This window comes from Mesoplodon bidens (assembly GCF_964165515.1).
Source record: "Mesoplodon bidens genome assembly, chromosome: 17".
Taxonomy (NCBI): Eukaryota; Metazoa; Chordata; class Mammalia; order Artiodactyla; family Ziphiidae; genus Mesoplodon; species Mesoplodon bidens.
Genome location: NC_138174.1, coordinates 581459 through 605113, shown reverse-complemented (window position 1 = coordinate 605113; position 23655 = coordinate 581459). Strand labels below are relative to the sequence as shown.

Here is a 23655-nt window from a genome sequence, read left to right as displayed (position 1 = left end):
AAAAAAGAAAAAAAAAAAAATTGAGCCCAAAGCTGGGTATTTATTTCTCAGTTGTAATTGTGTACTACTGCGCTGATATTTCAGGTATATTACAAAACACATTTCATAGGCATGAGGTAACAATAAACATAAACCTGGACCTCAGCAGGAAACCTGGAGTGCCTGCTCTCTGGGTAGGTAAGCAGGTCATCTTCTGATGGAGCACAGCAGACACGTTTGTGTGCCCTGCCTTGGTACAAGCAGAATAAAATTTTGTAGTGTAGGAATAGTGTAGGAATCAGGATCCTATGTAGGATTTTGGATTATAAGGGTCTTGGGCTGTGTTGTGCTGAGGGACCAGCAGTCCAGACGAGAGGACCTATGGAAAATAAAAAAGGGAGACTTTTCAGCGTCGTGGATTTAAGTGTTTACTCTGATGCTGAACAAAATTGAGCTGAATTTTAAGTCAGTTGATGTTCTTCGAGGAAATGAATTGAAAGGAAAATCCTTACTGAATGGACATAATCAGATGAGGTAAAGACTAAATGGCATCTTAAGGGAACTTGATTCCTGTCACGGACTGTAGGAAGTGAGTTATCGCTTGTGTTTTTTAATTGATCGTTGAAACTTGTTTTTAAGAGGCTAAGTCTGATTTTATTGTAATCCTAGGAGAAAAGAAAACATGGATGAAGCTACCTGAAATTTGGTTTCCGGGGTGAACCGAAGTCGAGAGACAGGAAGCGCTGGAGTCTCCCTTCAGGTCAGCAGCACCTGTTGTGACAGCTCCCCCCGTCCTTCCTCCTGGTCCCCGTGTCAGAGTCCGTGGAGTAACACTGCACGGTTCATGGCAAAGCTGAAACCTCTGCTTCTCTGCCTGTCTTCTTATGCGACTCCCAGCGTCACTGCCCTTTTCTTTGAGGAAGATTGGAGGGTATTTTTAGCTCCAAATTGCCCTTGTCTTTCCCCACTGGTAGTAATGTGTATACTGATTTGTCTTCAGGCAAAACTGGACTGGGAATAGAAATGACGTGTTACACAGGTCTTACGTACGAAGGAGAAAAAAAATCCCTCGTTTTTTAGTGATTCCAAGCCTAAAATTTTAGTCTTATGGTCCTTTGGAAAGTGTGTAATCTTAAAATGGTTTAATATCATAAATTCAGATTCAAGCTAGGGACACTAGCTCCATTTCTCTCCCTTGCTGCTTTCCACCTTTTTCGAGGGTAACAGTTTTTCATTAAGTTTTTTCCATTATTTTTTAAATACATAAAATTCTTTAGAATCATTTACGCTATGTGATCTGTATGATAGAACTGTGATGATGGTATGTTGTCACCCTAATAGATGCAAAAAGTATTATTATTATTATTATTATTATTATTTTTTTTTTTTTTTTTGCGGTACGCGGGCCTCTCACTGTCGCGGCCCCTCCTGTGCTCCGGATGCACAGGCTCAGCGGACATGGCTCACGGGCCCAGCCGCTCCGCGGCACGTGGGATCCTCCCGGACCGGGGCACGAACCCGCGTCCCCTGCATCGGCAGGCGGACTCTCAACCACTGCGCCACCAGGGAAGCCCCAAAAAGTATTATTTTAAGTATATTTCTTCCCTAACCCCCCAGCCCCTTACATGGTGATTCTAATCTATTCTTGTTACAGCTGTGGTCCTGGGAACCAGGAGCATCAGCCTTTCCTGAGAGCTGCTCGCAAGATGAGAATCTCAGTACACACAGGCTGATGGAATCACACCGCGCAGTTTAACATGTTTCCAGGGGATTTGCGTCCACACTGAGAAGCACTGATAGGTACCATACCTTTGGGAAATGTCACCTTTTCAAAGTATCTGACGTCTCATGGGCACAAAAATGTGACAGCTGTTTCTCACGCTATTATCCAGCTCTAGAAAATTAACGTTGGGTCGTGGTTCTCAAAGCTGGTCCCTGGATCCGCATCACTGTCACCTGGAAACTTGTTGAAAATGCAGATTCCCAGGTACATACTTGGTCTACTGAACAATAAAATCTTCAGGGGCAGGTGTGTGTGTGTGTGGGGGGGTGGGATCCAACAGTTTTATTTTTAAAATTTTGGCCACGCTGCACAGCTTATGGGATCTCAGTTTCCCGACCAGGGCTTGAACCCAGGCCCTGGCAGTGAAAGCGCTGAGTCCTCACCACTGGGCCGCCAAGGAACTCCGCCCCCCGCCCTTTTACTTTATCATGCTTTATTTTTAAAAGCTCTCCAGGTAATTATGGTTTTTACAGATGAAATTATAATTGCCCTTTGAAATAGGTTTACAGAGAATCACTTTATATTCTTCGGACATTTTGTTGGTATTAAATTTTCCAAGTGTTTTGTTAAGTAGGTTCCTTACTTAAATAAAATTTGAAGAAATAATCTCAAAATATACGAATAAGGGAAAAAAACCCTTAATGTATATAGGTGAATTGTGCTGATAGTGAAGCTGTGGTTTCATGTGGCCATCTGTTGGTTAACAGTATACCGGGTTTTTTGTTTGTTTTGTTTTGTTTTCTAGTTAAATAACTGCTTTTCATTCCAGATCTTATTTTCTGGTCAGTGAAAAGGAACTGTTCATTCCAGGAAGAGATTAACTTTTTGAAAGTTAAATAAAATGCCAAATATATATTTAATTCTAGTAGAAGGAAGTAACTTGACAGTTTCCCTTTTTAGAAATCTTATTTAAAATGTTGGTTCTCATACTTTGAAGGTGCAGCAGAATCTCTTGGATCAGAACAAAACTGCTGGGCCCCCAATCTGTGGTCTAAAGGCCCAGGAATTTTCATTTCTTAACAATGTGGTGCTGCTCTGGGCTGAGGCACAATGAAATACTAGTTGTAGAAAGTTTTATAGGCCGAATATACAAATTCAGGTCTTGAATATTTTTTAGGTTTCCTGATCAGTGATTCTAGCCCAGTAAATTATTTTCTTTGTAACTGAAACCTTTGTTCTTCCTTTACAAAAATATGCACTATTACTTCCTGTTTTCTAACAATTAGTTTGTCTTTTTTTTCAGGTCATTTTGTGGGAGAAAAAATTTTTTTTAATTAATTTATTTTTGGCTGTGTCGGGTCTTCGTTGTTGCATGCGGGCTTTCTCTAGTTGCGGCGAGCGGGGGCTACTCTTCGTTGCAGTGTGAGGGCTTCTCGTTGTGGTGGCGTCTCGTTGCAGAGCACAGGCTCTAGGCACGTGGGCTTCAGAAGTTGTGCACAGGCTCCGTAGTTGTGGCTCGCGGGCTTTAGAGCACAGGCTCAGTAGTTGTGGCGCACGGGTTTAGTTGCTCCGCGGCATGTGGGATCTTCCCGGACCAGGGCTCAAACCCATGTCCCCTGCACCACCAGGGAAGTCCGGGAGAAATGATTTTAATGACACAGGAGAAACAAGCCAGAAGAATCTTGTTTTATTTTTTAATTTATTACTCTATATAAACAGTCTATGGATACATGAGCAGTTATGACACTTTGATCCAGTTTGTTTTCCTAAGTTTATACCGTCCCCCTGGCACATCTGCTGGGTAATGCTGGCAAATGCTATGGTCACAGAGCAACCAACCCCCCCCCCCCGCCGACCATAAATGGAAATCATTGGAGGGTATTTTTTTTTTTTTAATCACCTCATGTAACCTAGAAGTTTGGGTCAGTCCTGAAGAAAGGAACTACTCAGAAGAAATTTGGCTTTGTTCAAGTGAGAAAAATCGTGTTTTCGCTAAGACATATAGCTTGGCCCAAGGGAAGCAAATAACGGGGACATGAGTCAAGGCACAGACTGGGTGGTGGAGCAGTGGAGATGATCGAGTTAGAGTCCACCTGGGGCTGGCTCTAGGGGAGCTCAGATGACTGTTTCCAAATTTCGTTTTAATTTGGTCCTGACTGAATGTGAACCTCATTGTTTCTACCATTTTCCAGCCCAGTAGCAAGGCTCTTCTGTACCAGGAGGGAGCGGTCAGGCCTGGAAATCCCAGATTTTGTTGGAAAGGAACATCATCTGCAGGTGAGCAGAGGATGGAGGGAAGTGGTATGGATTCCATCAGTTTTTTTCTGATCCTACTTAGTAAAGCTTTAGAACGTCAAAATAACTTTAGGGGTTTGTACAGTATTATGCTATGAAACTGCATGAAATATTAAATTTTTCTAAATTCTTACATATATGCTCTTCTACGTATAAATTTATATACAATTTTTTTTTGGCTGCGCAGTACGTAGGATCTTAGTTCCCCAACCAGGGATCAGACCCACGCTGCCTGCAGTGCAAGCGTGGAGTCTCAACCACTGGACCACCAGGGAAGTCCCAAATTTTTCTAAATTCTTATTTCATTTTTAAAATCACCTTTCGGTATTCTTCTTGTATCTATGTCCTACTTTTGCCTGGTCTTTGCTGATCATGCTCCTTGCACTTTTTTTTGTTTTTTTGTGGTACGTGGGCCTCTCACCGTTGTGGCCTCTCCCGTTGTGGAGCACAGGCTCCGGATGCGCAGGCTCAGCGGCCATGGCTCACGGGCCCAGCCGCTCCGTGGCATGTGGGATCTTCCCAGACCAGGGCACGAACCCGTGTCCCCTGCATCGGCAGGCAGACCCCCAACCACTGCGCCACCAAGGAAGCCCCTCCTTGCACTTTTATGTTTTTCCCCGTTTTTATGCAAAGACACTCCCCACCCCAGGGCTATAGAGAGAAGTGAGTTCAGATGAAAAGAACTGTATTAAACTGCACAGCTCTACAATGGTTACATTCCTAGTGCTCCTGTAAAGGTGTTACCTAGGCATGCTTTTTAGGTGATGTGAATGTTGTTTAAAAACCCATTTCTCTTGCATGTATTGGACAGGGTGCACCACTGCTGAAATAGATCTCGTGGCTGTGAGGTTAGATGCACCAGGAGTACAGCATTCAGTATAGGTGAAAAGTCTAATCCCAGCCATTGTTTAGCTAAACTATACATTTCCTATCCACCTTGTTTTGAAGTCCTGAGACTTCAGAAAGAAACTAGAAAGACCAGCATTGTGGTATTTTATTGAGGAAACTAGGAAAAGGCAGTGTACTCTGAAATATCTATATAGTATGTGTGTGTTAGCTCTTAGTATCCACAGTTTCTGCATCCAGACTCAACAAACGACAGGAAGAAAAAATTTTCCAGCAAGTTCCAGAAAGCAAAACTTGCTGCACACCAGGAACTCTTTACATAGAATTTACACTGTGTTTACAACTATTTACATAGCATTTACTTTACCTTGTATTAGGTATGGTAAGTTAATCCAGACATGATTTAAAGTATATGGGGGGGGATACGCAAGGGGTTAAATGCAAATATGACACAAGGACTTGAGCATCCTCAGATCTTGGTATCTGAGGGGGGTCCTGGAACGAACTCCCCATGGATGATGAGGGATGATGTATGTGACATTCTGAAATTTTTTCATTAAAATTGTAACTCACGCAATTATAACACTAATCTGGAAATTAACAATTTTATACATTTCCATAACCCAGATAGCTTGATTCATTAATTAGTTGGCCAAATATTTCTTGAAGGAATATAAGCATTAGACCTGTGGGCAGTCACTCTTCTCAGGAGGCAGAGTGTGGCAAAGCCTGGCTGGCCTTCCCAGTGTTCAAAATAAGTAACAAGATCTGGCTGTTCAAAATGACTTGATGGATTCCAGTAACAAAGATAAAGTTCACATATCCCCTTTTATGCTCATAATGTCTGGTTTCTGTTTTTTTTTTTTTTTTTTTTTTTTTGCTATATCTCAGGTTGATTTATTTTCAAACAATGAGGGGTAGCTGCAAATACACAAAGGGGATGCAAACTCACACCTTAACTTAGTGCTGACATTCCCACTGGATTAAAAAAAATTGTTTTAAACACAAAAATTCACTAAGGCTAGTAAAAAATTTCAAGTTAAAAAAAGTTTTAATTTTCTTAAATAATCCTCATATGAACCATTCCACACTGTGGAAAAACATACAGTCTGGACACAATATCTAGCTTTCAGAACACTGGCACAGATACTTACATCTGTGTTTTATATGTGAGATGCACCATCTCTCAGACTATAACAGGTGACAGGCCTTAAGTGCAAGAGGCTTACAGAAGAAACTTTTAATTTGGAAGTGTGAGCTGTGCCAGAATTCCAAACTGCTTTGAAGAGTGTTTAGAAATAGGTCTGAGAATAACTCTCCCAATTCTTTGGTCATTGCAGCTGTACTCTGTATGCACCTATTAGCAACTTAACCTGTTGAAAGAAAAAAAGCATATATTTCAAGAGTTCCCCTTTGTTAGAAGAGGGGAAGAAAGCACACGTGGGCAAGACTTGTTTCCCTTCTTTGGCAATATTGTGAAATTGGTTATCAATGTGGGTTGTTAGACTACCATTATTTTAATTAAAAAGTCCAATTGGGTTTTTAGGTTACTACGTGAATTGTACTGTTACACAGCCTGTTCCGGTCCAGCTAGTGATCATACGTGTGGCGATTAAATATCAAAAGCACAGAACATCACCAGGCTGCTGCACACCAGGGTTGAACCCATTTCAGACCCAGGCAGGCACACCAGGAATTCCTGAAAATCTTCTCTAATAACGTGACCTGAAGGAACGACCTGAGCAGATGCAAGGAGAGTCTTACCTTAGCAGACGGCGCTTCTGTCAACCTTATAAAGAGTTTATTGAGGCCTGCGGCGGGGCTGAACGAGTAAACGAAATGACTGTCCTGGGGAGGAGACGAGAGAGAGGTGAGCGTTTCTACAGACAGACTCCAGAAACCTTAAGACTCTAACGAAGGAGAAGAAAACGCAAATTTGTTTGAATTTCTTTGTAAGACGACATGCTGTGATTTCTTTACTTTTCCCTTGCGTTAAAGAGATAACATTTACCTGGAAAAACAATATATAGATAAAAAATGTTCGGCATTAGAATATATCCAGCCATAACAGCATGCACATTAAAAATCTTCATAACCAGTTAATTAAATTCATTCTAAGGAGAGAATTTTATATGTGGCAAAGGAAACATATGCAACGATTCTTCAAGGGCATTTTTAATGCTAAAGAATTTACATAGCCACTAGTAGTTATCATATATTCTTCATACGTTCACAGTGGGGCTTCCCTGGTGGCGCAGTGGTTAAGAATCCGCCTGCCAATGCAGGGGACATGGCTTCGAGCCCTGGTCTGGGAAGATCCCACATGCTGCAAAGCAGCTAAGCCCGTGTGCCACAACTACTGAAGCCTGTGAGCCACAACTACTGAAGCCTGTGAGCCACGACTACTGAAGCCCGCGCACCTAGAGCCCGTGCTCCGCCACAAGAGAAGCCACTGCACCGCAACAAAAAGGAGTTCCCGCTTGCAGCAACTAGAGAAAAGCCCACGCGCAGCAACGAAGACCCAACGCAGCCAAAAATAAAATTTATAAGACAAAAAGTTCACAGTGAATAAAAATCAAAATTATACTGTGATTACCTAAAATTAAACTAAGCATAAATACAACCAGTGTTGTTCAGTGTTCAGATTTTCGGTTTTTGAACCATGCACAGGCATGCTTTTCTTCCTTTTTGAATTCCCTAAATTTCCTTTAAGTGAACATTTGTAATTATAATGGCATTAAAAGGCATAATATTTAGATAGGATGTTTCTTGTACCATAAGAATTTATCTTCAAAATGTTAGTTCCAAGACTTGGTAGACATAATTTAAAGCACCGATAACCAATTAAAACAATTATGGATTATTGCCATTTCCAACAACTACAATTCACAGAAGAATTTATGTCATCTGTGCTTTTGATTAGAAGACTGTACTCAGTAAAACTCTTACCAGGAAAACAGGGAGTTGAAATTTATCATTTAAAACAACGGCTTGTACACTACACGGTCCACAGAGGCGAGCAATGACCTCTTTACCCAAAAAGTTTGCGTGGAAAATAAACAGCAGGACGCCAGAGCCTGAATTGGGGAGATATAAATAGAGATTTTAATTCCCAACCCAACAGGGCCACTTTGCAGAGCCTGAGGGAGGAGGCCAGTACCCCACCCTCGTCTGCAAGATTTGAGCAGTCCTCCAGGTGCAAAACCTGCTGGTGTTTATCTAGTGCTTTTCAGACCACAGAACCCTTTTTACTTCTAGTCTGAGTAGCTACTGACAGCTCATCGACAGGCTTTTTAAATATGCTTGTCTACAGTAAAGTTATTTTTTTAAAGTGGTATTTAAAAGTTCCTGCTGAATGTATACATGTCAATGGAAGCGAAACCTGTAGACTGTGGTTTTTGAATGTGGGTTTGAGGAATTTTCCACTGTCTTCCACATACTATTTTGCCTTTTCTGAATTTTCTTATAATGTGAAAAAAAAAATTGGGGTAAGATTTGAAGCTTTTGAATATGCAAAATATTCTGCAAAATTCATTCTCTGAACAGAAACTGTACTTTTGATAACATAAAACAGATACATGAGTTGTTTTTTTAACATGATGTTAAAAACTTGTGAATGAGGAGACTTCATAAAAAGACCCCTAAGAACGACTGGCTTTAAAATTTGTTCTGGTTCCAGGAAAAAAAGGCACACCAGGTCCCTGGCTCTTTATCTCCTTCCAAGCTATGTGAGGTTTGACATAGGGTTTTGCTCTCCGTTTTATGACGCAGCTTCCCTGCTTAGAGCACCGAGGATGAGAGGAGAAGAAAAGGCCCGCGGAGGACACAGAGGCTCTTCTTGTTTTCCCCTCAGCTCCACTGTGAAAATGCAGCTGTGTCCCTGTGACTGTAGAGCAGAAAAGGCAGTGGAACCTCGTCAGACAGCCTGTGGGGTTGGCTGTCTGCAGTGAAATCCTATTAGAAAACACTTCCACGAAGGTCATGTTTCTATCCCTGCCGACCACAGTGAGAGGTATCCAGCAGAGGAATGGCCGTCCTTCGTCAGCTCTAGTCTGACTGAGAAAATACTCGATCCATACGCAGAATATGACACAGCGGACCCTAATCAAGTTCCTGGTGCATGTTTCATGGTATCAGTATAAATGGTTTCTCTTCAGTTCTTAAGAGCCACACACCCCTCAAGAGACCAAGGTCAGTGTTTGTTAAACTTGAGTGTTTGCGAGTCACCCAAGATCTCACCAAGGTGTTGGCTGAGAGTCCTGGTCTGGGTGGGGCTCTGAGAGGAGACCACACTCTTGAGTCTCGAGGGTCAGGAAAATCTACCAGGATCTCGCATCTGAGGACGACAGGGCATCTTTGGAAAAAGCCACTAGTAGATGCAGACGTTGTGCAAGTGCAAAAACAGCCATACATAACCCAGGACTGTCCAGCTGGGTGACCGGCCAGTGCATGGACTCAGCTCACCAGCTCATGCCTGCCAGTGCAGACAGTCCACCTGGACTGTCCAGACCACAGTTCACTAAGATGTTGTGAATGGCTGCCCTTGATGGGTAGAGCTGTATTTTCTTCAAGTAAATTTCCATTAATAGGTATTTTTCAGACAGGTGGGTTGCTTTTTGTTTTTTTAAAAAAATACAACAAGCCAGAACCCAGTTTCCTACCTTTCAGGCAGAGACACTGTCAGCTCCACTCTGTATACGGAGCACCCGTGTCCTGGGGGAGGGGCCGTGGCCATGGTCTCTACCTGCCAAATAGCTGTTCAGCAGAAACTAGGAAGCAGAACTGAAGTTCATCTCTTGCTACTAAACTGTACTATGGGACAAGACATTTTCATTTTTCTTTGTCTTTTTAAAAGGGCAAGACTATTAGTGATAATAAAATTCAGGGAAAATACTGATTTGGGGCTTATCATCTTGAAAGCTAAATTTTAATAAAAGTCAATTTTAATAAAAACCAGTATAATTATTAAGACTCAACTTGCATGCTTTTAAAACAAGTGCTAACACGCTGCTGTGTGGACCCCTTGGGGTCACCTGGGATGATGAGTATCAGCTGCGTTTCTTTTTTTCTGCCAGAGCAGCAGTGCTATTAACTATTGTACATAATTATTACACATAATGGAATTTGTTAAGGTTTTTTATTAAAAGAATAAAGAGTTCTGCCTGAAAATCAGTTTATAATGTCACATTTCAAAATGAGAGAAAACACAGGCTTACCTTCTGGTATGTTCTGTGGGATTCTGTAATTGAAATCCATTGAAAAGTCTGGGCCCTCACAGAGACGATGACATGCTATTGGGAAAACCGGTTCTAGGAGAGCAAGACGCGCTTCGAAGTAATCCTTTATTGTTTCTTCCGCTACTCTTGAAAGCCTAATAAACAAGTACAGTAAACGCTGTTAATGTTTGTGTAGGGAAGCACCACGAGCTACAACATTATCAGACTATTGAATACAATGAGGCTTTCCCAGATCAACCTTAAGTGGGGGGTGGGGTGGGGTGGGGAGCAGCAGCCTCTCTCCTGCCTCCCTGCTCTTTTTTCTTAGCTCTCACACCTGACACATCACATGCCTGTCTGTCTGGAGGCTCCGAGTGGGCAAGTCTGTGCCCCCCCGTAGTGCCCGGCACGCAGACAGAGCTCCATACACACTCCCTGAATGAGTCAATTAATCAGAAATAAGAATTCTGTTGTTGGAAAATAAATCCAAGAACGGCCACACACAGAAAAGTCTTGTTACAGTACTTAGTTTAGAAAGCAGTCAAATAAGATGATTACTGCTAATTCCAAAAGTCTTTTCAGACGACGACCCTGCTGGGAAGGTAACCAACCCACCCCATCCCAGGATGCTCTGGTTCAAGGAGTGTACAGTCCCAAGAACCCTTTCGTCACAGATGTAAAACCAAGCCTAGTGTCCCAGGAAGCCCTCAGCCTTGGGCAAACCAGGCAGGTTGGTCGCCCTGCTTGCTGGTCGCTGGTCACTGTCACCCGGGTGGGTGAAGGCTGTCTGCGTCGTCAGAGTCCCCAGGCACACACTCCCTTTTTGGCCTTTGCCTTTTTTGTCTCCTGTCTGAAGTTTACCTTATTTTCTGCTTAGAACATGGATCCTACATCTGGAAGGGGAATAACCATCTTTCAGGTGTGAAGATCCAAGTCATGTCCTACGTTTGGTGGGTGAGGAGGAGAGGGGAAGAGTGGCTGTTCCTGCCCAAGGTGCCGACCCAGGACTCTGTTACGTGAACAATGAACACCCTACCTGCATTAGCTTCTGTTCCTGAAGCTCCTGTTACGTGTTGCCAAAATAAGCAGTAAAAAGCTACTAAATTACTTATATGAACTTCCAATAAAATAGAATGATTTAGAATTCATTTGAAAAAGCATGAACTTGAATGGGTAAACTGTGGTAATTTCCAGACAATGTAATTATTATTCAGTCCTAAAAGGAAACGAGCTCATCAGGCCATGTCAAGATACGGAGAAAACTTAAATGCCTGTCATAAAGCAGCCAAACTGAAAAGGGCGAATACTGTATGATTCCAACCAAATGACATTCTGGAGAAGACAGGAAAAGTATCAGTGGTTTCCAGGGTTTGGGAGAGAGGAACAGGCGGAGAGCAGAGGATGTTGAGGGCAGTGAGACTACGATGTGGAAACACGTCGTTACGTTTGTCCAAACCCACAGGATGGACAACACCCAAGGGGAACCTCAGGGGAACCAGGGGCTCTGGGTCATGAGCACATGTCACTGTAGGTCCATCAGCTGTAATGGACACGCCACCTGGAGAGGGTACGCACCTGTGGCGGCAGGAGGTATACGGGAATCTCTACTTTCTACCCAACTTCGCTTGGAACCTAAAACCTGCTCTAAAAAATTACCTGTTAAAATATTTAAATAGTTTTAAGAAATGTTTGGCAGCCAAGTTAAGAGCATAATTAAGATTTTAAGATGATAACTCTTAGTATAAGTTTGACAGTTTCTAAGTCCTCAATAACTTGCAGAAAAATAATTCATACACCACTTTTAAAATTCATCATCTTCTGAGACCACAGACCCGTCAGGACTTGTACTTGACAATCTTTTTCTGAGCAGTTACAGGCCACTCCAATTATGTGTACGAATAGGCACCGGACACATTCACTCCACACTTACGTCTCTAAGTGATTCTTCAGCAGGTCGTACACCAGCACATTGTTACACTGCTTTGCAAAATGCAGCGCACTGTTCTGGTGCTTTGACAGAATGTTGCAATCAGCCCCGCATTCAATGACAAGGCGGACGATGTCTGAATTTCCCCTTTTACAGGCCTGCGTCAGGAATAAAGGAGTAATAATTACTTGACTGTGGTCAGTGTCCCTCTCCACGCTAAGCTGGGAGTTAGTTCTCCGTGAAGGGAGGGAAAAGAACCATTGGGGCCGGAAACTGTCTGGGAAGTGCAAGTGCTGTGGTCCTTTTCCTCAGTGAGCAGGACAGACAGGGCCGCCTAATTCAGACCGTAGTCAAACGCCTCTCCCTCCTGGGCCTCCTCCATCTCTGGCCTTTTCCGACCCTTAATGGGTGACCCCTTTCAAAGCCAAATCCGAGTTTCCCCACCTACCTCTCTCCTGAGCTTAAGATCCACGTGTAAACACTGAAGCGTTTCCAGGTCCAGTGCATGTAAAACCTTCCATTTGTGCCGCCCGTGTTCTCTAACTTAGGAAATACGGGACCAGCCATCACCTGCAATTACTAAGTCCTGTGAATCTGACCTCTTGAAGACTGGTCAGTCTGCCCACTTCTGTCTCCACTGTCACTACCTGGGTGCAGACTACTATTATCCACTTAATTTCAAGAACCTCCTTCCAAGTCTGCAAACCAATCCATTCCCCCCACTGTAACGGGGTACATTAAAAATAAGCAGTGCAGCGAAACCCAACCTTTACTCTGCTTCTGACTTTCTCCAGGCTGGCCCTTCAGATGGCTCCCCGCTGCCGTGAGGGTTAGCCCCTAGCTCCCTGGCACAGATGCAGAGAGCCTGCCCCCAACCCCCATCTCACACCGCCCCCCCATGCTTCAAACTGTGCGAGCATCTGCTGTTTAGAATGTGCCTGGTGATTTCTCAGTAAGATGAAGTTTTAAATTCATGCTTTCACGTGCAACCTGTGCTCTAAACATACTTCAGTAGAAACGCACAAGGAGAACTGAAATTCAAAAGGAGGGCTCCTGGACAAAAGAAACATTTCCATGAATCAAAAATGAAACAGAAACACCAGCAGTGAGCAAGGTTTAACCCCCAAGTGTGGAAGAAGGCCAAGGGAGCAGGTGACGCAGGCCTTTAGAACTGCACAGTCAAGCACAGACTCAGGACCAGGGCCCCCGCCAACTGGGGGCTCTGACCAGTCTGCCTTCCTGACTCGGGAAAGAAGGTCGGGAAGAGGTACCACAGACACACACCTTCTTGGTGAGCAGCTCACACAGCTGCACGGAGGGAGCAGGCAAGTGAGCCTCAGCCTCCACACACGGTACAGGGTCGTAACCTGCTGTGTGGACAGCATCTCAGGCCAGAAACCTGGAGCTGCCACAGGAACGTGCTGGACTGGGCGGGGTCCCCTAGAAGCAAATGCAAGACTGCTAAACAGGGAGGGGGCGCTTCAACAACCTTCCACTCAAAACTGTCTGCAGGGGGCTTCCCTGGTGGTGCAGTGGTTAAGAACCCGCCTGCCAACACAGTGGACACACTTTCGAGCCCTGGTCCAGGAAGATCCCACATGCCGCGGAGCAACTAAGCCCGAGCGCCACAACTGCTGAGCCTGCGCTCTAGAGCCTGTGAGCCACAACTGAGCCCGCGTGCCTAGAGCCCGTGCTCTGCAACAAGAGGAGCCACGGCAGTGAGAAGCCTGCGCACCGCAATGAAGAGCAGCCCCCGCTTGCCACAACTAGAGAAACCCCGCGCGCAACAACAAAGACCCAACGCAGCCAAAAATAAATAAATTAAAACAAACGAACAAAAAACCCCCACCGTCTGAAAACCACAATCCCAGGCACAGAAGATGAAGTCACCAGTGTGAAACGGTAATGCGCGCACATCCCTCTTCTCCGCGCCCAGGTCTGCACAGGGCACAGCCTGCTTCCCTTCCACTCACGTTTCATCCCTGCTGACCTGGATCTTGAGGACGTGGCTTAGCCACCTGCCAGGTCCATCCCAAGGCTGAGCTCAAATCCACACGACTGAGCCTGGTGTCCACTGTACACAAGCTCATAGCTCCCTGTGCTATTCCCACCACGTTGCTCAGCACACCGAGTAACTGCCTCTTTGCGGGTCTGTTTCTCCCACTCAGCTGCGACCTGTAGGTCCACAGACAGTCTCGTCCCCATCATACACCAGCCCCAGCAGAGCAGCAGCTGGAGACCCCAGCAGGACCATGTTGCATCTGAGGGGAGGACTGCTCCACGGGAGGCATTTACCTTCATTAGAGCCGTCTCACCATTGCTCTGCTGGACGTTTACAAAAGCTCCTGCTTCCAAAAGAATAGCCACTGTCGTTAAAAAGTTCTGTTAAAGAAAAAAAAAAAGTAAATTTAATTCCCCAAATTCTTTACAACTAAGATATTTCTAGACGTTTTAAGATTTTTATCCACCAGGAAAAGTACTCAGGTTCTATCCCAAGCAGGATGGTGAACACGATATAAAGAGCTCCCCCGTGCAGGGTCGTGGGAAAGCTGGAGGCTGCAGGGAGTGGGCCCAGCACAGGTACCCATACAGCCGCGCACCGTCTGCCGGAAACTCCAACCTTAAGTTTAACTGGTTTCAGCATAAGAAACTCTGCATATCGATCTTTTAATAAGATAATATATGGGAACATTTTAATTATGAACCAAAAGGAACACTTAATTTAGATTGAAAAAGATTTTTTAAAGACCTAAGAATTAAATCAATATTAATACCTTAATCAGTTGTTCTTTTTCAATATAAATCACTTCCAACTAGATAAATGATTTTGCAAATTCAATTACAAAGTATGACTGTCAATAAAAACATATCCATTTATGACAAGTTACAGATGAACTGAACTATGAAAATTTAAAGTCACGTGACTGCAGGACCGGTACATTTCCCCGCAGAGACAGACTGTCTCGGTCCCAAGACTGTCGAACCAAAGCCTTCTGAGTGGCCGACCTTCTCGGCAGCATGGATGAGCGCGGTGGTCCCGTTCTTCTGCCGACCGTTCACTTTTGCCCCCTTCCTGAGGAGCAGCCTCAGCAGGTCGTCCTGCCCCCCAGCTGCCGCGAGCATCACCAGCGTCATCCCGCTTGAATCCTGTATTGGTTTTGTTTATGAAAAAACATGTCAATGTTTAAACAGAAAAATTTTAGAACTAAGTTTCATTTACTATGTTTCAATGTGAAATCACTGAAATACATTGATTTATGCATCTATGTACTTAGGTTTTTCATTAAAATACCCTAACAATCAGAAACTAATAACCTTTAGAATTTTTCCATATGTGTCACCATAAAATTTTACAGCTTCCACGTATTAAGTTCTAAAGGCATATCAACACTCTGCATGATACAAAATGAACAGTGAACCCTGACGCCACATAAATGGCAAAGGTACTTATCTCAAAGGTCTCCTGTGTTTTAGGTAAAACAGGTGAAACGCACATATTCATTATATTCATTTGGTTGGCCCAAAGATAGAAGGCTAGAAATGACCATGAGAAGTCACACAAGTCCATTCTGTTGGTTACAAACTAAAATGAATGCTTTCTGGATGAGACAAATGTTGGCCTATGTAAATATAACCGCTGGGAAGTGAGAGTCTGAGTTCTCTAAGGATACAGAAGGAAATCCAGAAGTGGCCAACAGGACACTGATATGGTTAGTTTCTGAGAGTCCATAACAAAATAGAGAAATTAAAGAAAAGTTCTTTTAATAGAGATAAAACTACAAAAGGCTGACAAAAGATAAAAAGGTAACTATTAGCTAAAATATTTCCGATCACTAGTTCAAGCAATCAACATATGAGAAAACCAAACAATTTGTTAAGTAACATTTGATAAAACCAAATTCCAGTAGTACAAATTAATTTAGCTGTAATCTGAAAGTCTGCAAAATTTGCCTGAGTAATTGGAGGGAACACAAATATAAGAAAAATGATTCTTGGCAGTAGTACTTGAGACAGACTCAACAGGATCCACTTAAATTGAAATAAGGGGACCTCCCTGGTGGCGCAGTGGTTAAGAATCTGCCTACCAATGCAGGGAACACGGGTTTGAGCCCTGGTCCGGGAAGATCCCACATGCCGTGGAGCAACTAAGTCCGTGCGCCACAACTGCTGAGCCTGCGCTCTAGAGCCCGCTAGCCACAACTACCGAGCCCACGTGCCACAACTATTGAAGCCTGCACGCCTAGAGACCATGCTCTGCAATGAGACAAGCCACCATAATGAGAAGCCCGCTCAGTGCAAGAGTAGCCCCCGCTCGCCGAAACTAGAGAAAAGCTCGCGTGCAGCAACGAAGACCCAATGCAGCGAAAAATAAATAAATTAATAAATTAAAAATAAGATGGTTACACCATCTTATGTGTAAAGTATCCTATTACAAAACATGTTACATGAAAAAAAAAATACTTTTTCTAATTTTAGAAAGTGCCCTGTAGCTACTATGCTTTACTAATAAAGAACAAGCTACATAATTATTAAAGTAGAAAAAAAAGGGCTTCCCTGGTGGTGCAGTGGTTCAGAGTCCGCCTACCAATGCAGGGGACATGGGTTCATGCCCCGGTCCGGGAAGATCCCACATGCCGCGGAGCGGCTGGGCCCGTGAGCCATGGCCGCTGAGCCTGCGTGTCCGGAGCCTGTGCTCCGCAATGGGAGAGGCCACAACGGTGAGAGGCCAGCGTACGAACCCCCCAAAAAAAAGTAGGAAAAAAAAACCCGTGTGATAAAATCCAATATCCATCCCTGATAAAAACTTAAGCAGCTAAAAAAAAAAAAGAAAGGAAGTTATAAAGGCTCCACAAGAAACTAACAGCAGGACAAATAAAATCTTCACACTCAGACCCTAAAGGGAAAATCCATCCCGATCAGGAACAGGATAGGATGGCTTCTGTCATCACTATTATTTAAAATGTCACCAACTTCACAAGAGCAGAAAAATACTGGAAAAAGGAAGCAAAATAGTTATTTTGTAGCAGATGATCAAATTCTCTACCCAGAAAATCTAAGGCAAGTAACTTAACTATGATTAGAGGAAGAGAACTTCCCAGTGACTGGAAGACAACACAGAGAAATGACAGTTTCACCACACACGTGACAACAAGAGTGTGGGGGGAGCAAAGACCCTACTGACCACAGTGAGATGATTTTTCTTCCTTTGTCAAGTTTTTATTAAAACCTTATAATTCAGATATCATACAGTTGACTGGTTTGATGGCTTTTAGTATATTCACAGATATATGCATCGATCACCACAATCAGTTCTAGAACATTTTCATTGTCCCCAAAAGAAACTTCATGGCCCTTAGCTGTCACTTCCCACCCCACCCTCCATTTCCCCAACCTGGGCAACTGCTAGTCGACTTTCTTTCATATTCTGAACTTTGCATATAAATGGAACCATATAATATGTGACTGGTTTCTTTCATTTAGCATGTTTTCAACGATCATCTGTATTGAAGCACACATCGATATTTCATTTATGTTTTTTGACTAATAGTATTCCACCATATGGGATATAACACATTTTATTTATTCATGCATCAGTTGATGGGCATTTGGTTTATTTCTACTTTTTGGTTATTATATTTTTTTAAATGAATTCTTATTGGAGTACATATATTTTAATAGATCTTTATTAGAGTATAATTGCTTCACAATGCTGTGTTAGTTTCTGTTGTACAACAAAGTGAAATCAGCTACACGTATACATATATCCCTATATCCCCTCCCTCTTGCATCTCCCTCCCACCCTCCCTATCCCTCCCCTCTAGGTGGTCACAAAGCACCGAGCTGATCTCCCTGTGCTGTGCGGCTGCTTCCCACTAGCTGTCTGTTTTACATTCCGTAGTGTATATATGTCCGTGCCACTCTCTCACTTCGCCCCAGCTTCCCTCTCCCACCCCATGTCCTCAAGTTCATTATCTATGCCTACATCTTTATTCCTGACCTGGAACTAAGTTCACCAGTTCCATTTTTTTTTTTTTTTTTTAAGATTCCATACATATGTGTTAGCATACAGTATTGGTTTTTCTCTTTCTGACTTACTTCACTCTGTATGACAGACTCTAGGTCCATCCACCTCACTACAAATAACTCCATTTCGTTTCTTTTTATGGCTGAGTAATATTCCATTGTGTATATGTGCCACATCTTCTTTATCCATTCATCTGTCGATGGACACTTAGGTTGCTTCCATGTCCTGGCTATTGTAAATAGAGCTGCAATGAACATTTTTGTACATAACTCTTTTTGAATTACGGTTTTCTCAAGGTAAATGCCCAATACTTGGATTGCTGGGTCGTATGGTACTTCTATTGTTAGTTGTTGTTGTTTTTTTTTTCTTTTTTTTTTTTTTTTTAAGGAGAACACTGTGCCAAATGTTCAGACCTAACAGTCCAGCGCAGTTTTCATCAGCTCTCCATTTTTTTTTTTTTTTGCGGTACGTGGGCCTCTAGCTGCTGGGGCCTCTCCGGTTGCAAAGCACAGGCTCTGGACGCACAGGCTCAGCGGCCATGGCTCACGGGCCCAGCTGCTCCGCGGCATGTGGGATCTTCCCGGACCGGGGCACAAACCCGTGTCCCCTGCATCGGCAGGCGGACTCCCAACCACTGCGCCACCAGGGAAGCCCCTATTGTTAGTTTTTTAAGGAACCTCCATACTGTTCTCCATAGTGGCTGTATCAATTTACATTCCCACCAACAGTGCAGGAGGGTTCCCTTTTCTCCACACCCTCTCCAGCATTTACTGTTTCTAGATTTTTTGATAATGGCCATTCTGACTGGCATGAGGTGATACCTCATTGTAGTGTGTGTGGGGGGCGGGGGGGGGGACACGCAGGCCTCTCACTGTTGTGGCCTCTCCCGTTGCGGAGCACAGGCTCCAGACACGCAGGCTCAGCGGCCATGGCTCACGGGCCCCAGCCACTCCACGGCATGTGGGATCTTCCTAGACCGGGGCACGAACCCGTGTCCCCTGCATCGGCAGGCGGACTCTCAACCACTGCGCCACCAGGGAAGCCCCTCATTGTAGTTTTGATTTGCACTTCTCTAATAATTAGTAATATTGAGCATCTTTTCACATGCCTCTTGGCCATCTGTATGTCTTCCTTGGTGAAATGTCTATTTAGGTCTTCCACCTTTTTTTAAAAATTTTATTTATTTATTTATTTTGGCTGCATTGGGTCTTCGTGGTCTTCGTTGCTGTGTGCGGGCTTTCTCTAGTTGCGGCAAGCTGGGGCTACTCTTCGTTGCAGTGAGTGGGCTTCTCATTGCGGTGGCTTCTCTTGTTGCAGAGCATGGGCTCTAGGCGCACAGGCTTCAGTAGTTGTGGCATGTGGGCTCAGTAGTTGTGGCTTGCGGGCTCTAGAGTGCAGGCTCAGTAGTTGTGGCGCACGGGCTTAGCTGCTCCACTGCATGTGGACCAGGGCTCGAAACCGTGTCCCCTGCATTGGCAGGTGGATTCTTAACCACTGCGCCACCAGGGAAGCCCTGTAATTTTCTACGTTATACATTTCTAGAATGTTTGAGTCCTATGAAGTGAACATGTATCACTTTTATAGTTAGGAAAAGAAAGAATAAAACTGAATTATTTTAAAAGAGTTCCTTTCCATCTTCCTTTCATGAGATTTTTACAAAGACACTTTACCTCTTGGTCCAGGTTATATTCTTCACTTGAATTAAGTGCAACCTTCACAGTAATATAATCCCCGTTTTTCACAGCATCCCTCAATAAACCTAAAATGAAAGGAAAGATAAATTAGGTTTAAATACCTAGATTCATGAGGGGGATCCCCGTAATTCCAGAACTACTCACTGCTTGGAATTGCTTCTGCTGTTGTAAAATTCTCATCTTCCCCATCAAGATGTTTTTGAAAATCCTCTAATTTCATCCATTCCAACTGCAAATCCATGCCGAAACTCAAAATCTGTTGTCTGCCATCTGGAACACAGAAGAACCTTATTAAGATACATTTTGCTAGACTATAAAAAAATACAATGCTGTTTTATTAAATATATGGTGCCCTAATCAGAATGTTACACACACTTTGAACATACGTCACTATGTAACCGAGTCTCTAGTTAAATTTCTGATTTTCTTTGAGAAGTAACATGAATTATCCACTTTTAGAGGTCACACACGAAAAGGCATCAAGACAAATAGGTATACTATTAACTGTAAAATAATAACACGAATTTTGGAAGCTGAAAGGAAGCAAGAAATCAAGGATTCAGTAGAGGAAGCTCTAACATTTCTTTCTTCGGCCGTTCTTCTTGGACAGACGGTCAGCCCTCCTCATCCGGAAGATCCAGATGCAGAGCGTCAGCTGCACTGCGCCACCTTACAGGAGGGGCAGCTCTACACTGCTCCCCGCCTCCACGTACGTACAGGCGTTCTGAACGCAGAGACCAGACCCGTGAGTCTGCCTGCGGCCATGTCGCAGAGCCATTGCTTGCGGCCATGTCGCACTCGCTGGGCTTCTCCCCCTGGAAGCACCTCCATGACGCCCCCAGCGCCCTGCGCTCCGAGCCAACCCCTGCACGCACGAAGCCAGCGCTCATTCCCACCCTCATGTGTCTGGTCCACGGACTCGTCAACACCAGGGCTGAAAACGTTCATTCTCTACGGGCAGTGCACTGGAGGGGATCTGGAGATAATTCAACATGACCGCACTGGTTTAAAAAGTGAAAAGCACATCAAATATTTGATGGTAAGAGATAAAGGATTTAAACACAGATGGCCAGCAGGCACATGAAAAGATGCTCAACACTGCTAATTTTCAGAGAAATGCAAATCAAAACTACAATGAGGTGTCACCACAGAATGGTCAGAATGGTCATCCTCAAAAAGTCTACAAACAATAAACGCTGGAGAGGGTGTGAAGGGAAGAGAACCCGCCTACACGGCTGGTGGGAATGTAAGCTGGTGCAGCCACAATGGAGAAGAGTACGGAGGTTCCTCAGACAACTAAAAATAGGGACTTCCCTGGTGATCCAGTGGGTAAAACTCCGAACTCCCAATGCAGGAGGCCTGGGTTTGATCCCTGGTCAGGGAACTAGAACCCACGTGCCGCAACTAAAAGACCCCTCCAGCGGCAACGAGATCCCACACGTGGCAACAGAGATCCCGTGTGCTGTAACTAAGACCAGGACCAGCCAAAAAATAGAAAAAAAAAAAAAACCCACTAAAAATAGAGCTACCGTATAATCCAGCAATCCCACTCCTGCGCATATATTCAGAAAAGACGAAAACTCTAATTTGAAAGAATACACGTACCCCTATGTTCATAGGAGCCCTAGTTAAATAGCCAAAACATGGAAGCCACCTAAACATCGACAGATGAATGGATAAAGAAAATGTGGGGGCTTCCCTGGTGGCGCAGTGGTTGAGAATCTGCCTGCTAATGCAGGGGACACGGGTTCGAGCCCTGGTCCGGGAAGATCCCACATGCCGTGGAGCAACTAGGCCCGTGAACCACAACTACTGAGCTTGCGCGTCTGGAGCCTGTGCTCCGCAACAAAAGAGGCCGCGACAGTGAGAGGCCCGCGCACCACAATGAAGAGTGGCCCCCGCTTGCCACAACTAGAGAAAGCCCTCGCACAGAAACGAAGACCCAACACAGCCAAAAATAAATAAATAAACAAATGTGGGGTTAAAAAAAAAGAAAATGTGGTACATATGTACAGTGGAATATTACTCAGCCATAAAAAAGAATGAAATAATGCCATTTGCAGCAACATGGATGGGCCTAGAGATTATAATACTAAGTGAAGTAAATCAGAGAAAGACATGTATCATATGATATCACTTATATGTGGAATCTAAAAAAAATGATACAGGGCTTCCCTGGTGGCACAGTGGCTGAGAGTCCGCCTGCCGATGCAGGGGACGCGGGTTTGTGCTCTGGTCCGGGAAGATCCCACATGCTGTGGAGCGGCTAGGCCCGTGAGCCATGGCCGCTGAGCCTGCGCATCTGGAGCCTGTGCTCCGCAACGGGAGAGGCCACAACAGTGAGAGGCCCACGTACCGCAAAAAAAAAAAAAAAAAAAAAAAGATACAAATGAACTTACTGACAAAAGAGAAACAGACTCACAGACACAGAAAACAAACTGATAGTTGTCAAAGGGGAAAGGAGGGGAGGGATAAACTAGGAGTTTGGGATTAAAAGATACAAACCACTATGTGTAAAACAGATAAACAACAAGGACCTACTACTGTACAGCACAGGGAACCATATTCAGTATCTTGTAACAACCTATAATGGATAAGAATCTGAAAAAGAATATATATATGTATAACTGAACCACTTTGCTGTACACCTGAAACTAACTCAACACTGTAAATCAACTATACTTCAAAAAAAAAAAAAAAAGTTAAAGGATTTAAAAGCGTCCCATCACAGAAACAGCACAGCCTTTGTTTCTTTGCTCCGTGTTACATGCATGGCTCTGAGTAGGTCACATATACGCTTGCTGTACCTCACTTCCTGAATAACAACCGTAGTGGACACAGTAAAAGCAGCTAACGTTCAGAAAGGAGTGTCAAACTCATGAATCAATACATTCAATCCATACCCAATAATCTGTGAGGGAGATGCGTCCTGGATAAGGAAAGCCGTGTCTGCACTGACATGTATCCGAGTCCTCAGCTGGGTCCCCCACTCCAGGGCAACGACACAGGGAGACGGGGAAGCAGCACAGACCAGGGCTCCCAGAACTGAGACACCACCTCCAGCTCACACAGCTACAGCAGCCGGAAGGGTTACGTGGCAGCTCAGCCAACCAGTTTAAATCCTATGTTCACTCTGTTTATTCCTACGAAGTACTGGACCTTGACTCAACATCTGGCAGTTTTAACTTTTCCTATATTTTAAATAAAAAATTAGACATATACTAAATAATGTATGTTACAAGGTGAGCGTCTGTGAACGCAGCACTTACCTGAACACAGCACCAGTGCAGGACATGGTCTGTTCCCGTCTGCCCCTCCCAACCCCAAGCACAGCACCAGTGCAGGACATGGTCTGTTCCCGTCTGCCCCTCCCCACCCCAAACACAGCACTCAGTCTGTCATTCTTTCTTTTTAAAAAGTCTTGCCAAGGGCCTTCCCTGGTGACACAGTAGTTGAGAATCCGCCTGCCAATGCAGGGGACACAGGTTTGAGCCCTGGTCCGGGAAGATCCCACCTACCGTGGAGCAGCTAAGCCCGTGCGCCACAACTACTGAGCCTGCGCGCCACAACTACTGAAGCCTGTGCACCTAGAGCCCATGTTCCGCAACAAGAGAATCCACCTCAATGAGAAGCCCGTGCACCACAACGAAGAGTGACCCCCACTCACTGCAACTAGAGAAAGCCCACACATAGCAACAAAGACGCAACGTAGCCAAAAAAAAAAAAAAAAGCCTCGCCAAAGTATGTGTATCATAAAAAAATGTCCCGTTAGTTTTGCTTTTTCTCAGGTTTATAAAAACTGGTATCTGTGATAGCTAATTTTATGTGTCAACTTGACAGGGCTAAGGAATGGCCAGAGAGGTGGTAAAACATTATTTGTGGCTGTGTGGGTGTTTTTGGAAGAGATTAGCATTTGAATCAATAGACTAAGTTAAGGAAGAGCTGCCCTC

General features: G+C 44.1%; 2 protein-coding genes across 15 annotated transcripts in view; one reads left to right on the top strand and one right to left on the bottom strand.

Annotated features, from left to right (window-relative positions):
• PSPC1 (paraspeckle component 1) overlaps positions 1–23655 on the top strand; it is a 113423-nt gene that overhangs the window by 84704 nt on the left and 5064 nt on the right. For 3 of the 11 annotated variants that reach the window (XR_014013627.1, XR_014013628.1, XR_014013629.1), the window contains exons 7-10: positions 649–739; positions 1634–1779; positions 1872–1966; positions 3895–3979. Coding sequence is in view for 1 of the 11 variants with exons in the window: in XM_081214946.1 (XP_081071072.1) it covers positions 649–669 (21 nt within the window). In the remaining 10 variants the exon portion in view is untranslated. Of the gene's footprint in view, positions 1–648; positions 1433–1633; positions 1780–1871; positions 1967–2102; positions 2217–3894; positions 5408–5512; positions 5675–6389; positions 6473–8614; positions 10049–23655 lie in introns of those variants that run through there. The other 8 variants (XR_014013631.1, XR_014013630.1, XR_014013632.1 and 5 more) reach the window with 8 other exon arrangements.
• MPHOSPH8 (M-phase phosphoprotein 8) overlaps positions 5876–23655 on the bottom strand; it is a 58377-nt gene continuing 40597 nt past the window's right edge. For 2 of the 4 annotated variants that reach the window (XM_081214943.1, XM_081214944.1), the window contains exons 6-14: positions 19850–19975; positions 19682–19770; positions 14993–15133; positions 14282–14368; positions 11990–12144; positions 10060–10214; positions 7793–7920; positions 6608–6691; positions 5876–6216 (exon numbers count right to left, since the gene is read on the bottom strand). In XM_081214943.1, the coding sequence (XP_081071069.1) occupies positions 6175–6216; positions 6608–6691; positions 7793–7920; positions 10060–10214; positions 11990–12144; positions 14282–14368; positions 14993–15133; positions 19682–19770; positions 19850–19975 (1007 nt within the window). In that variant the 3' untranslated portion in view covers positions 5876–6174. Of the gene's footprint in view, positions 6217–6473; positions 6692–7792; positions 7921–10059; positions 10215–11989; positions 12145–14281; positions 14369–14992; positions 15134–19681; positions 19771–19849; positions 19976–23655 lie in introns of those variants that run through there. The other 2 variants (XM_081214941.1, XM_081214942.1) reach the window with 1 other exon arrangement.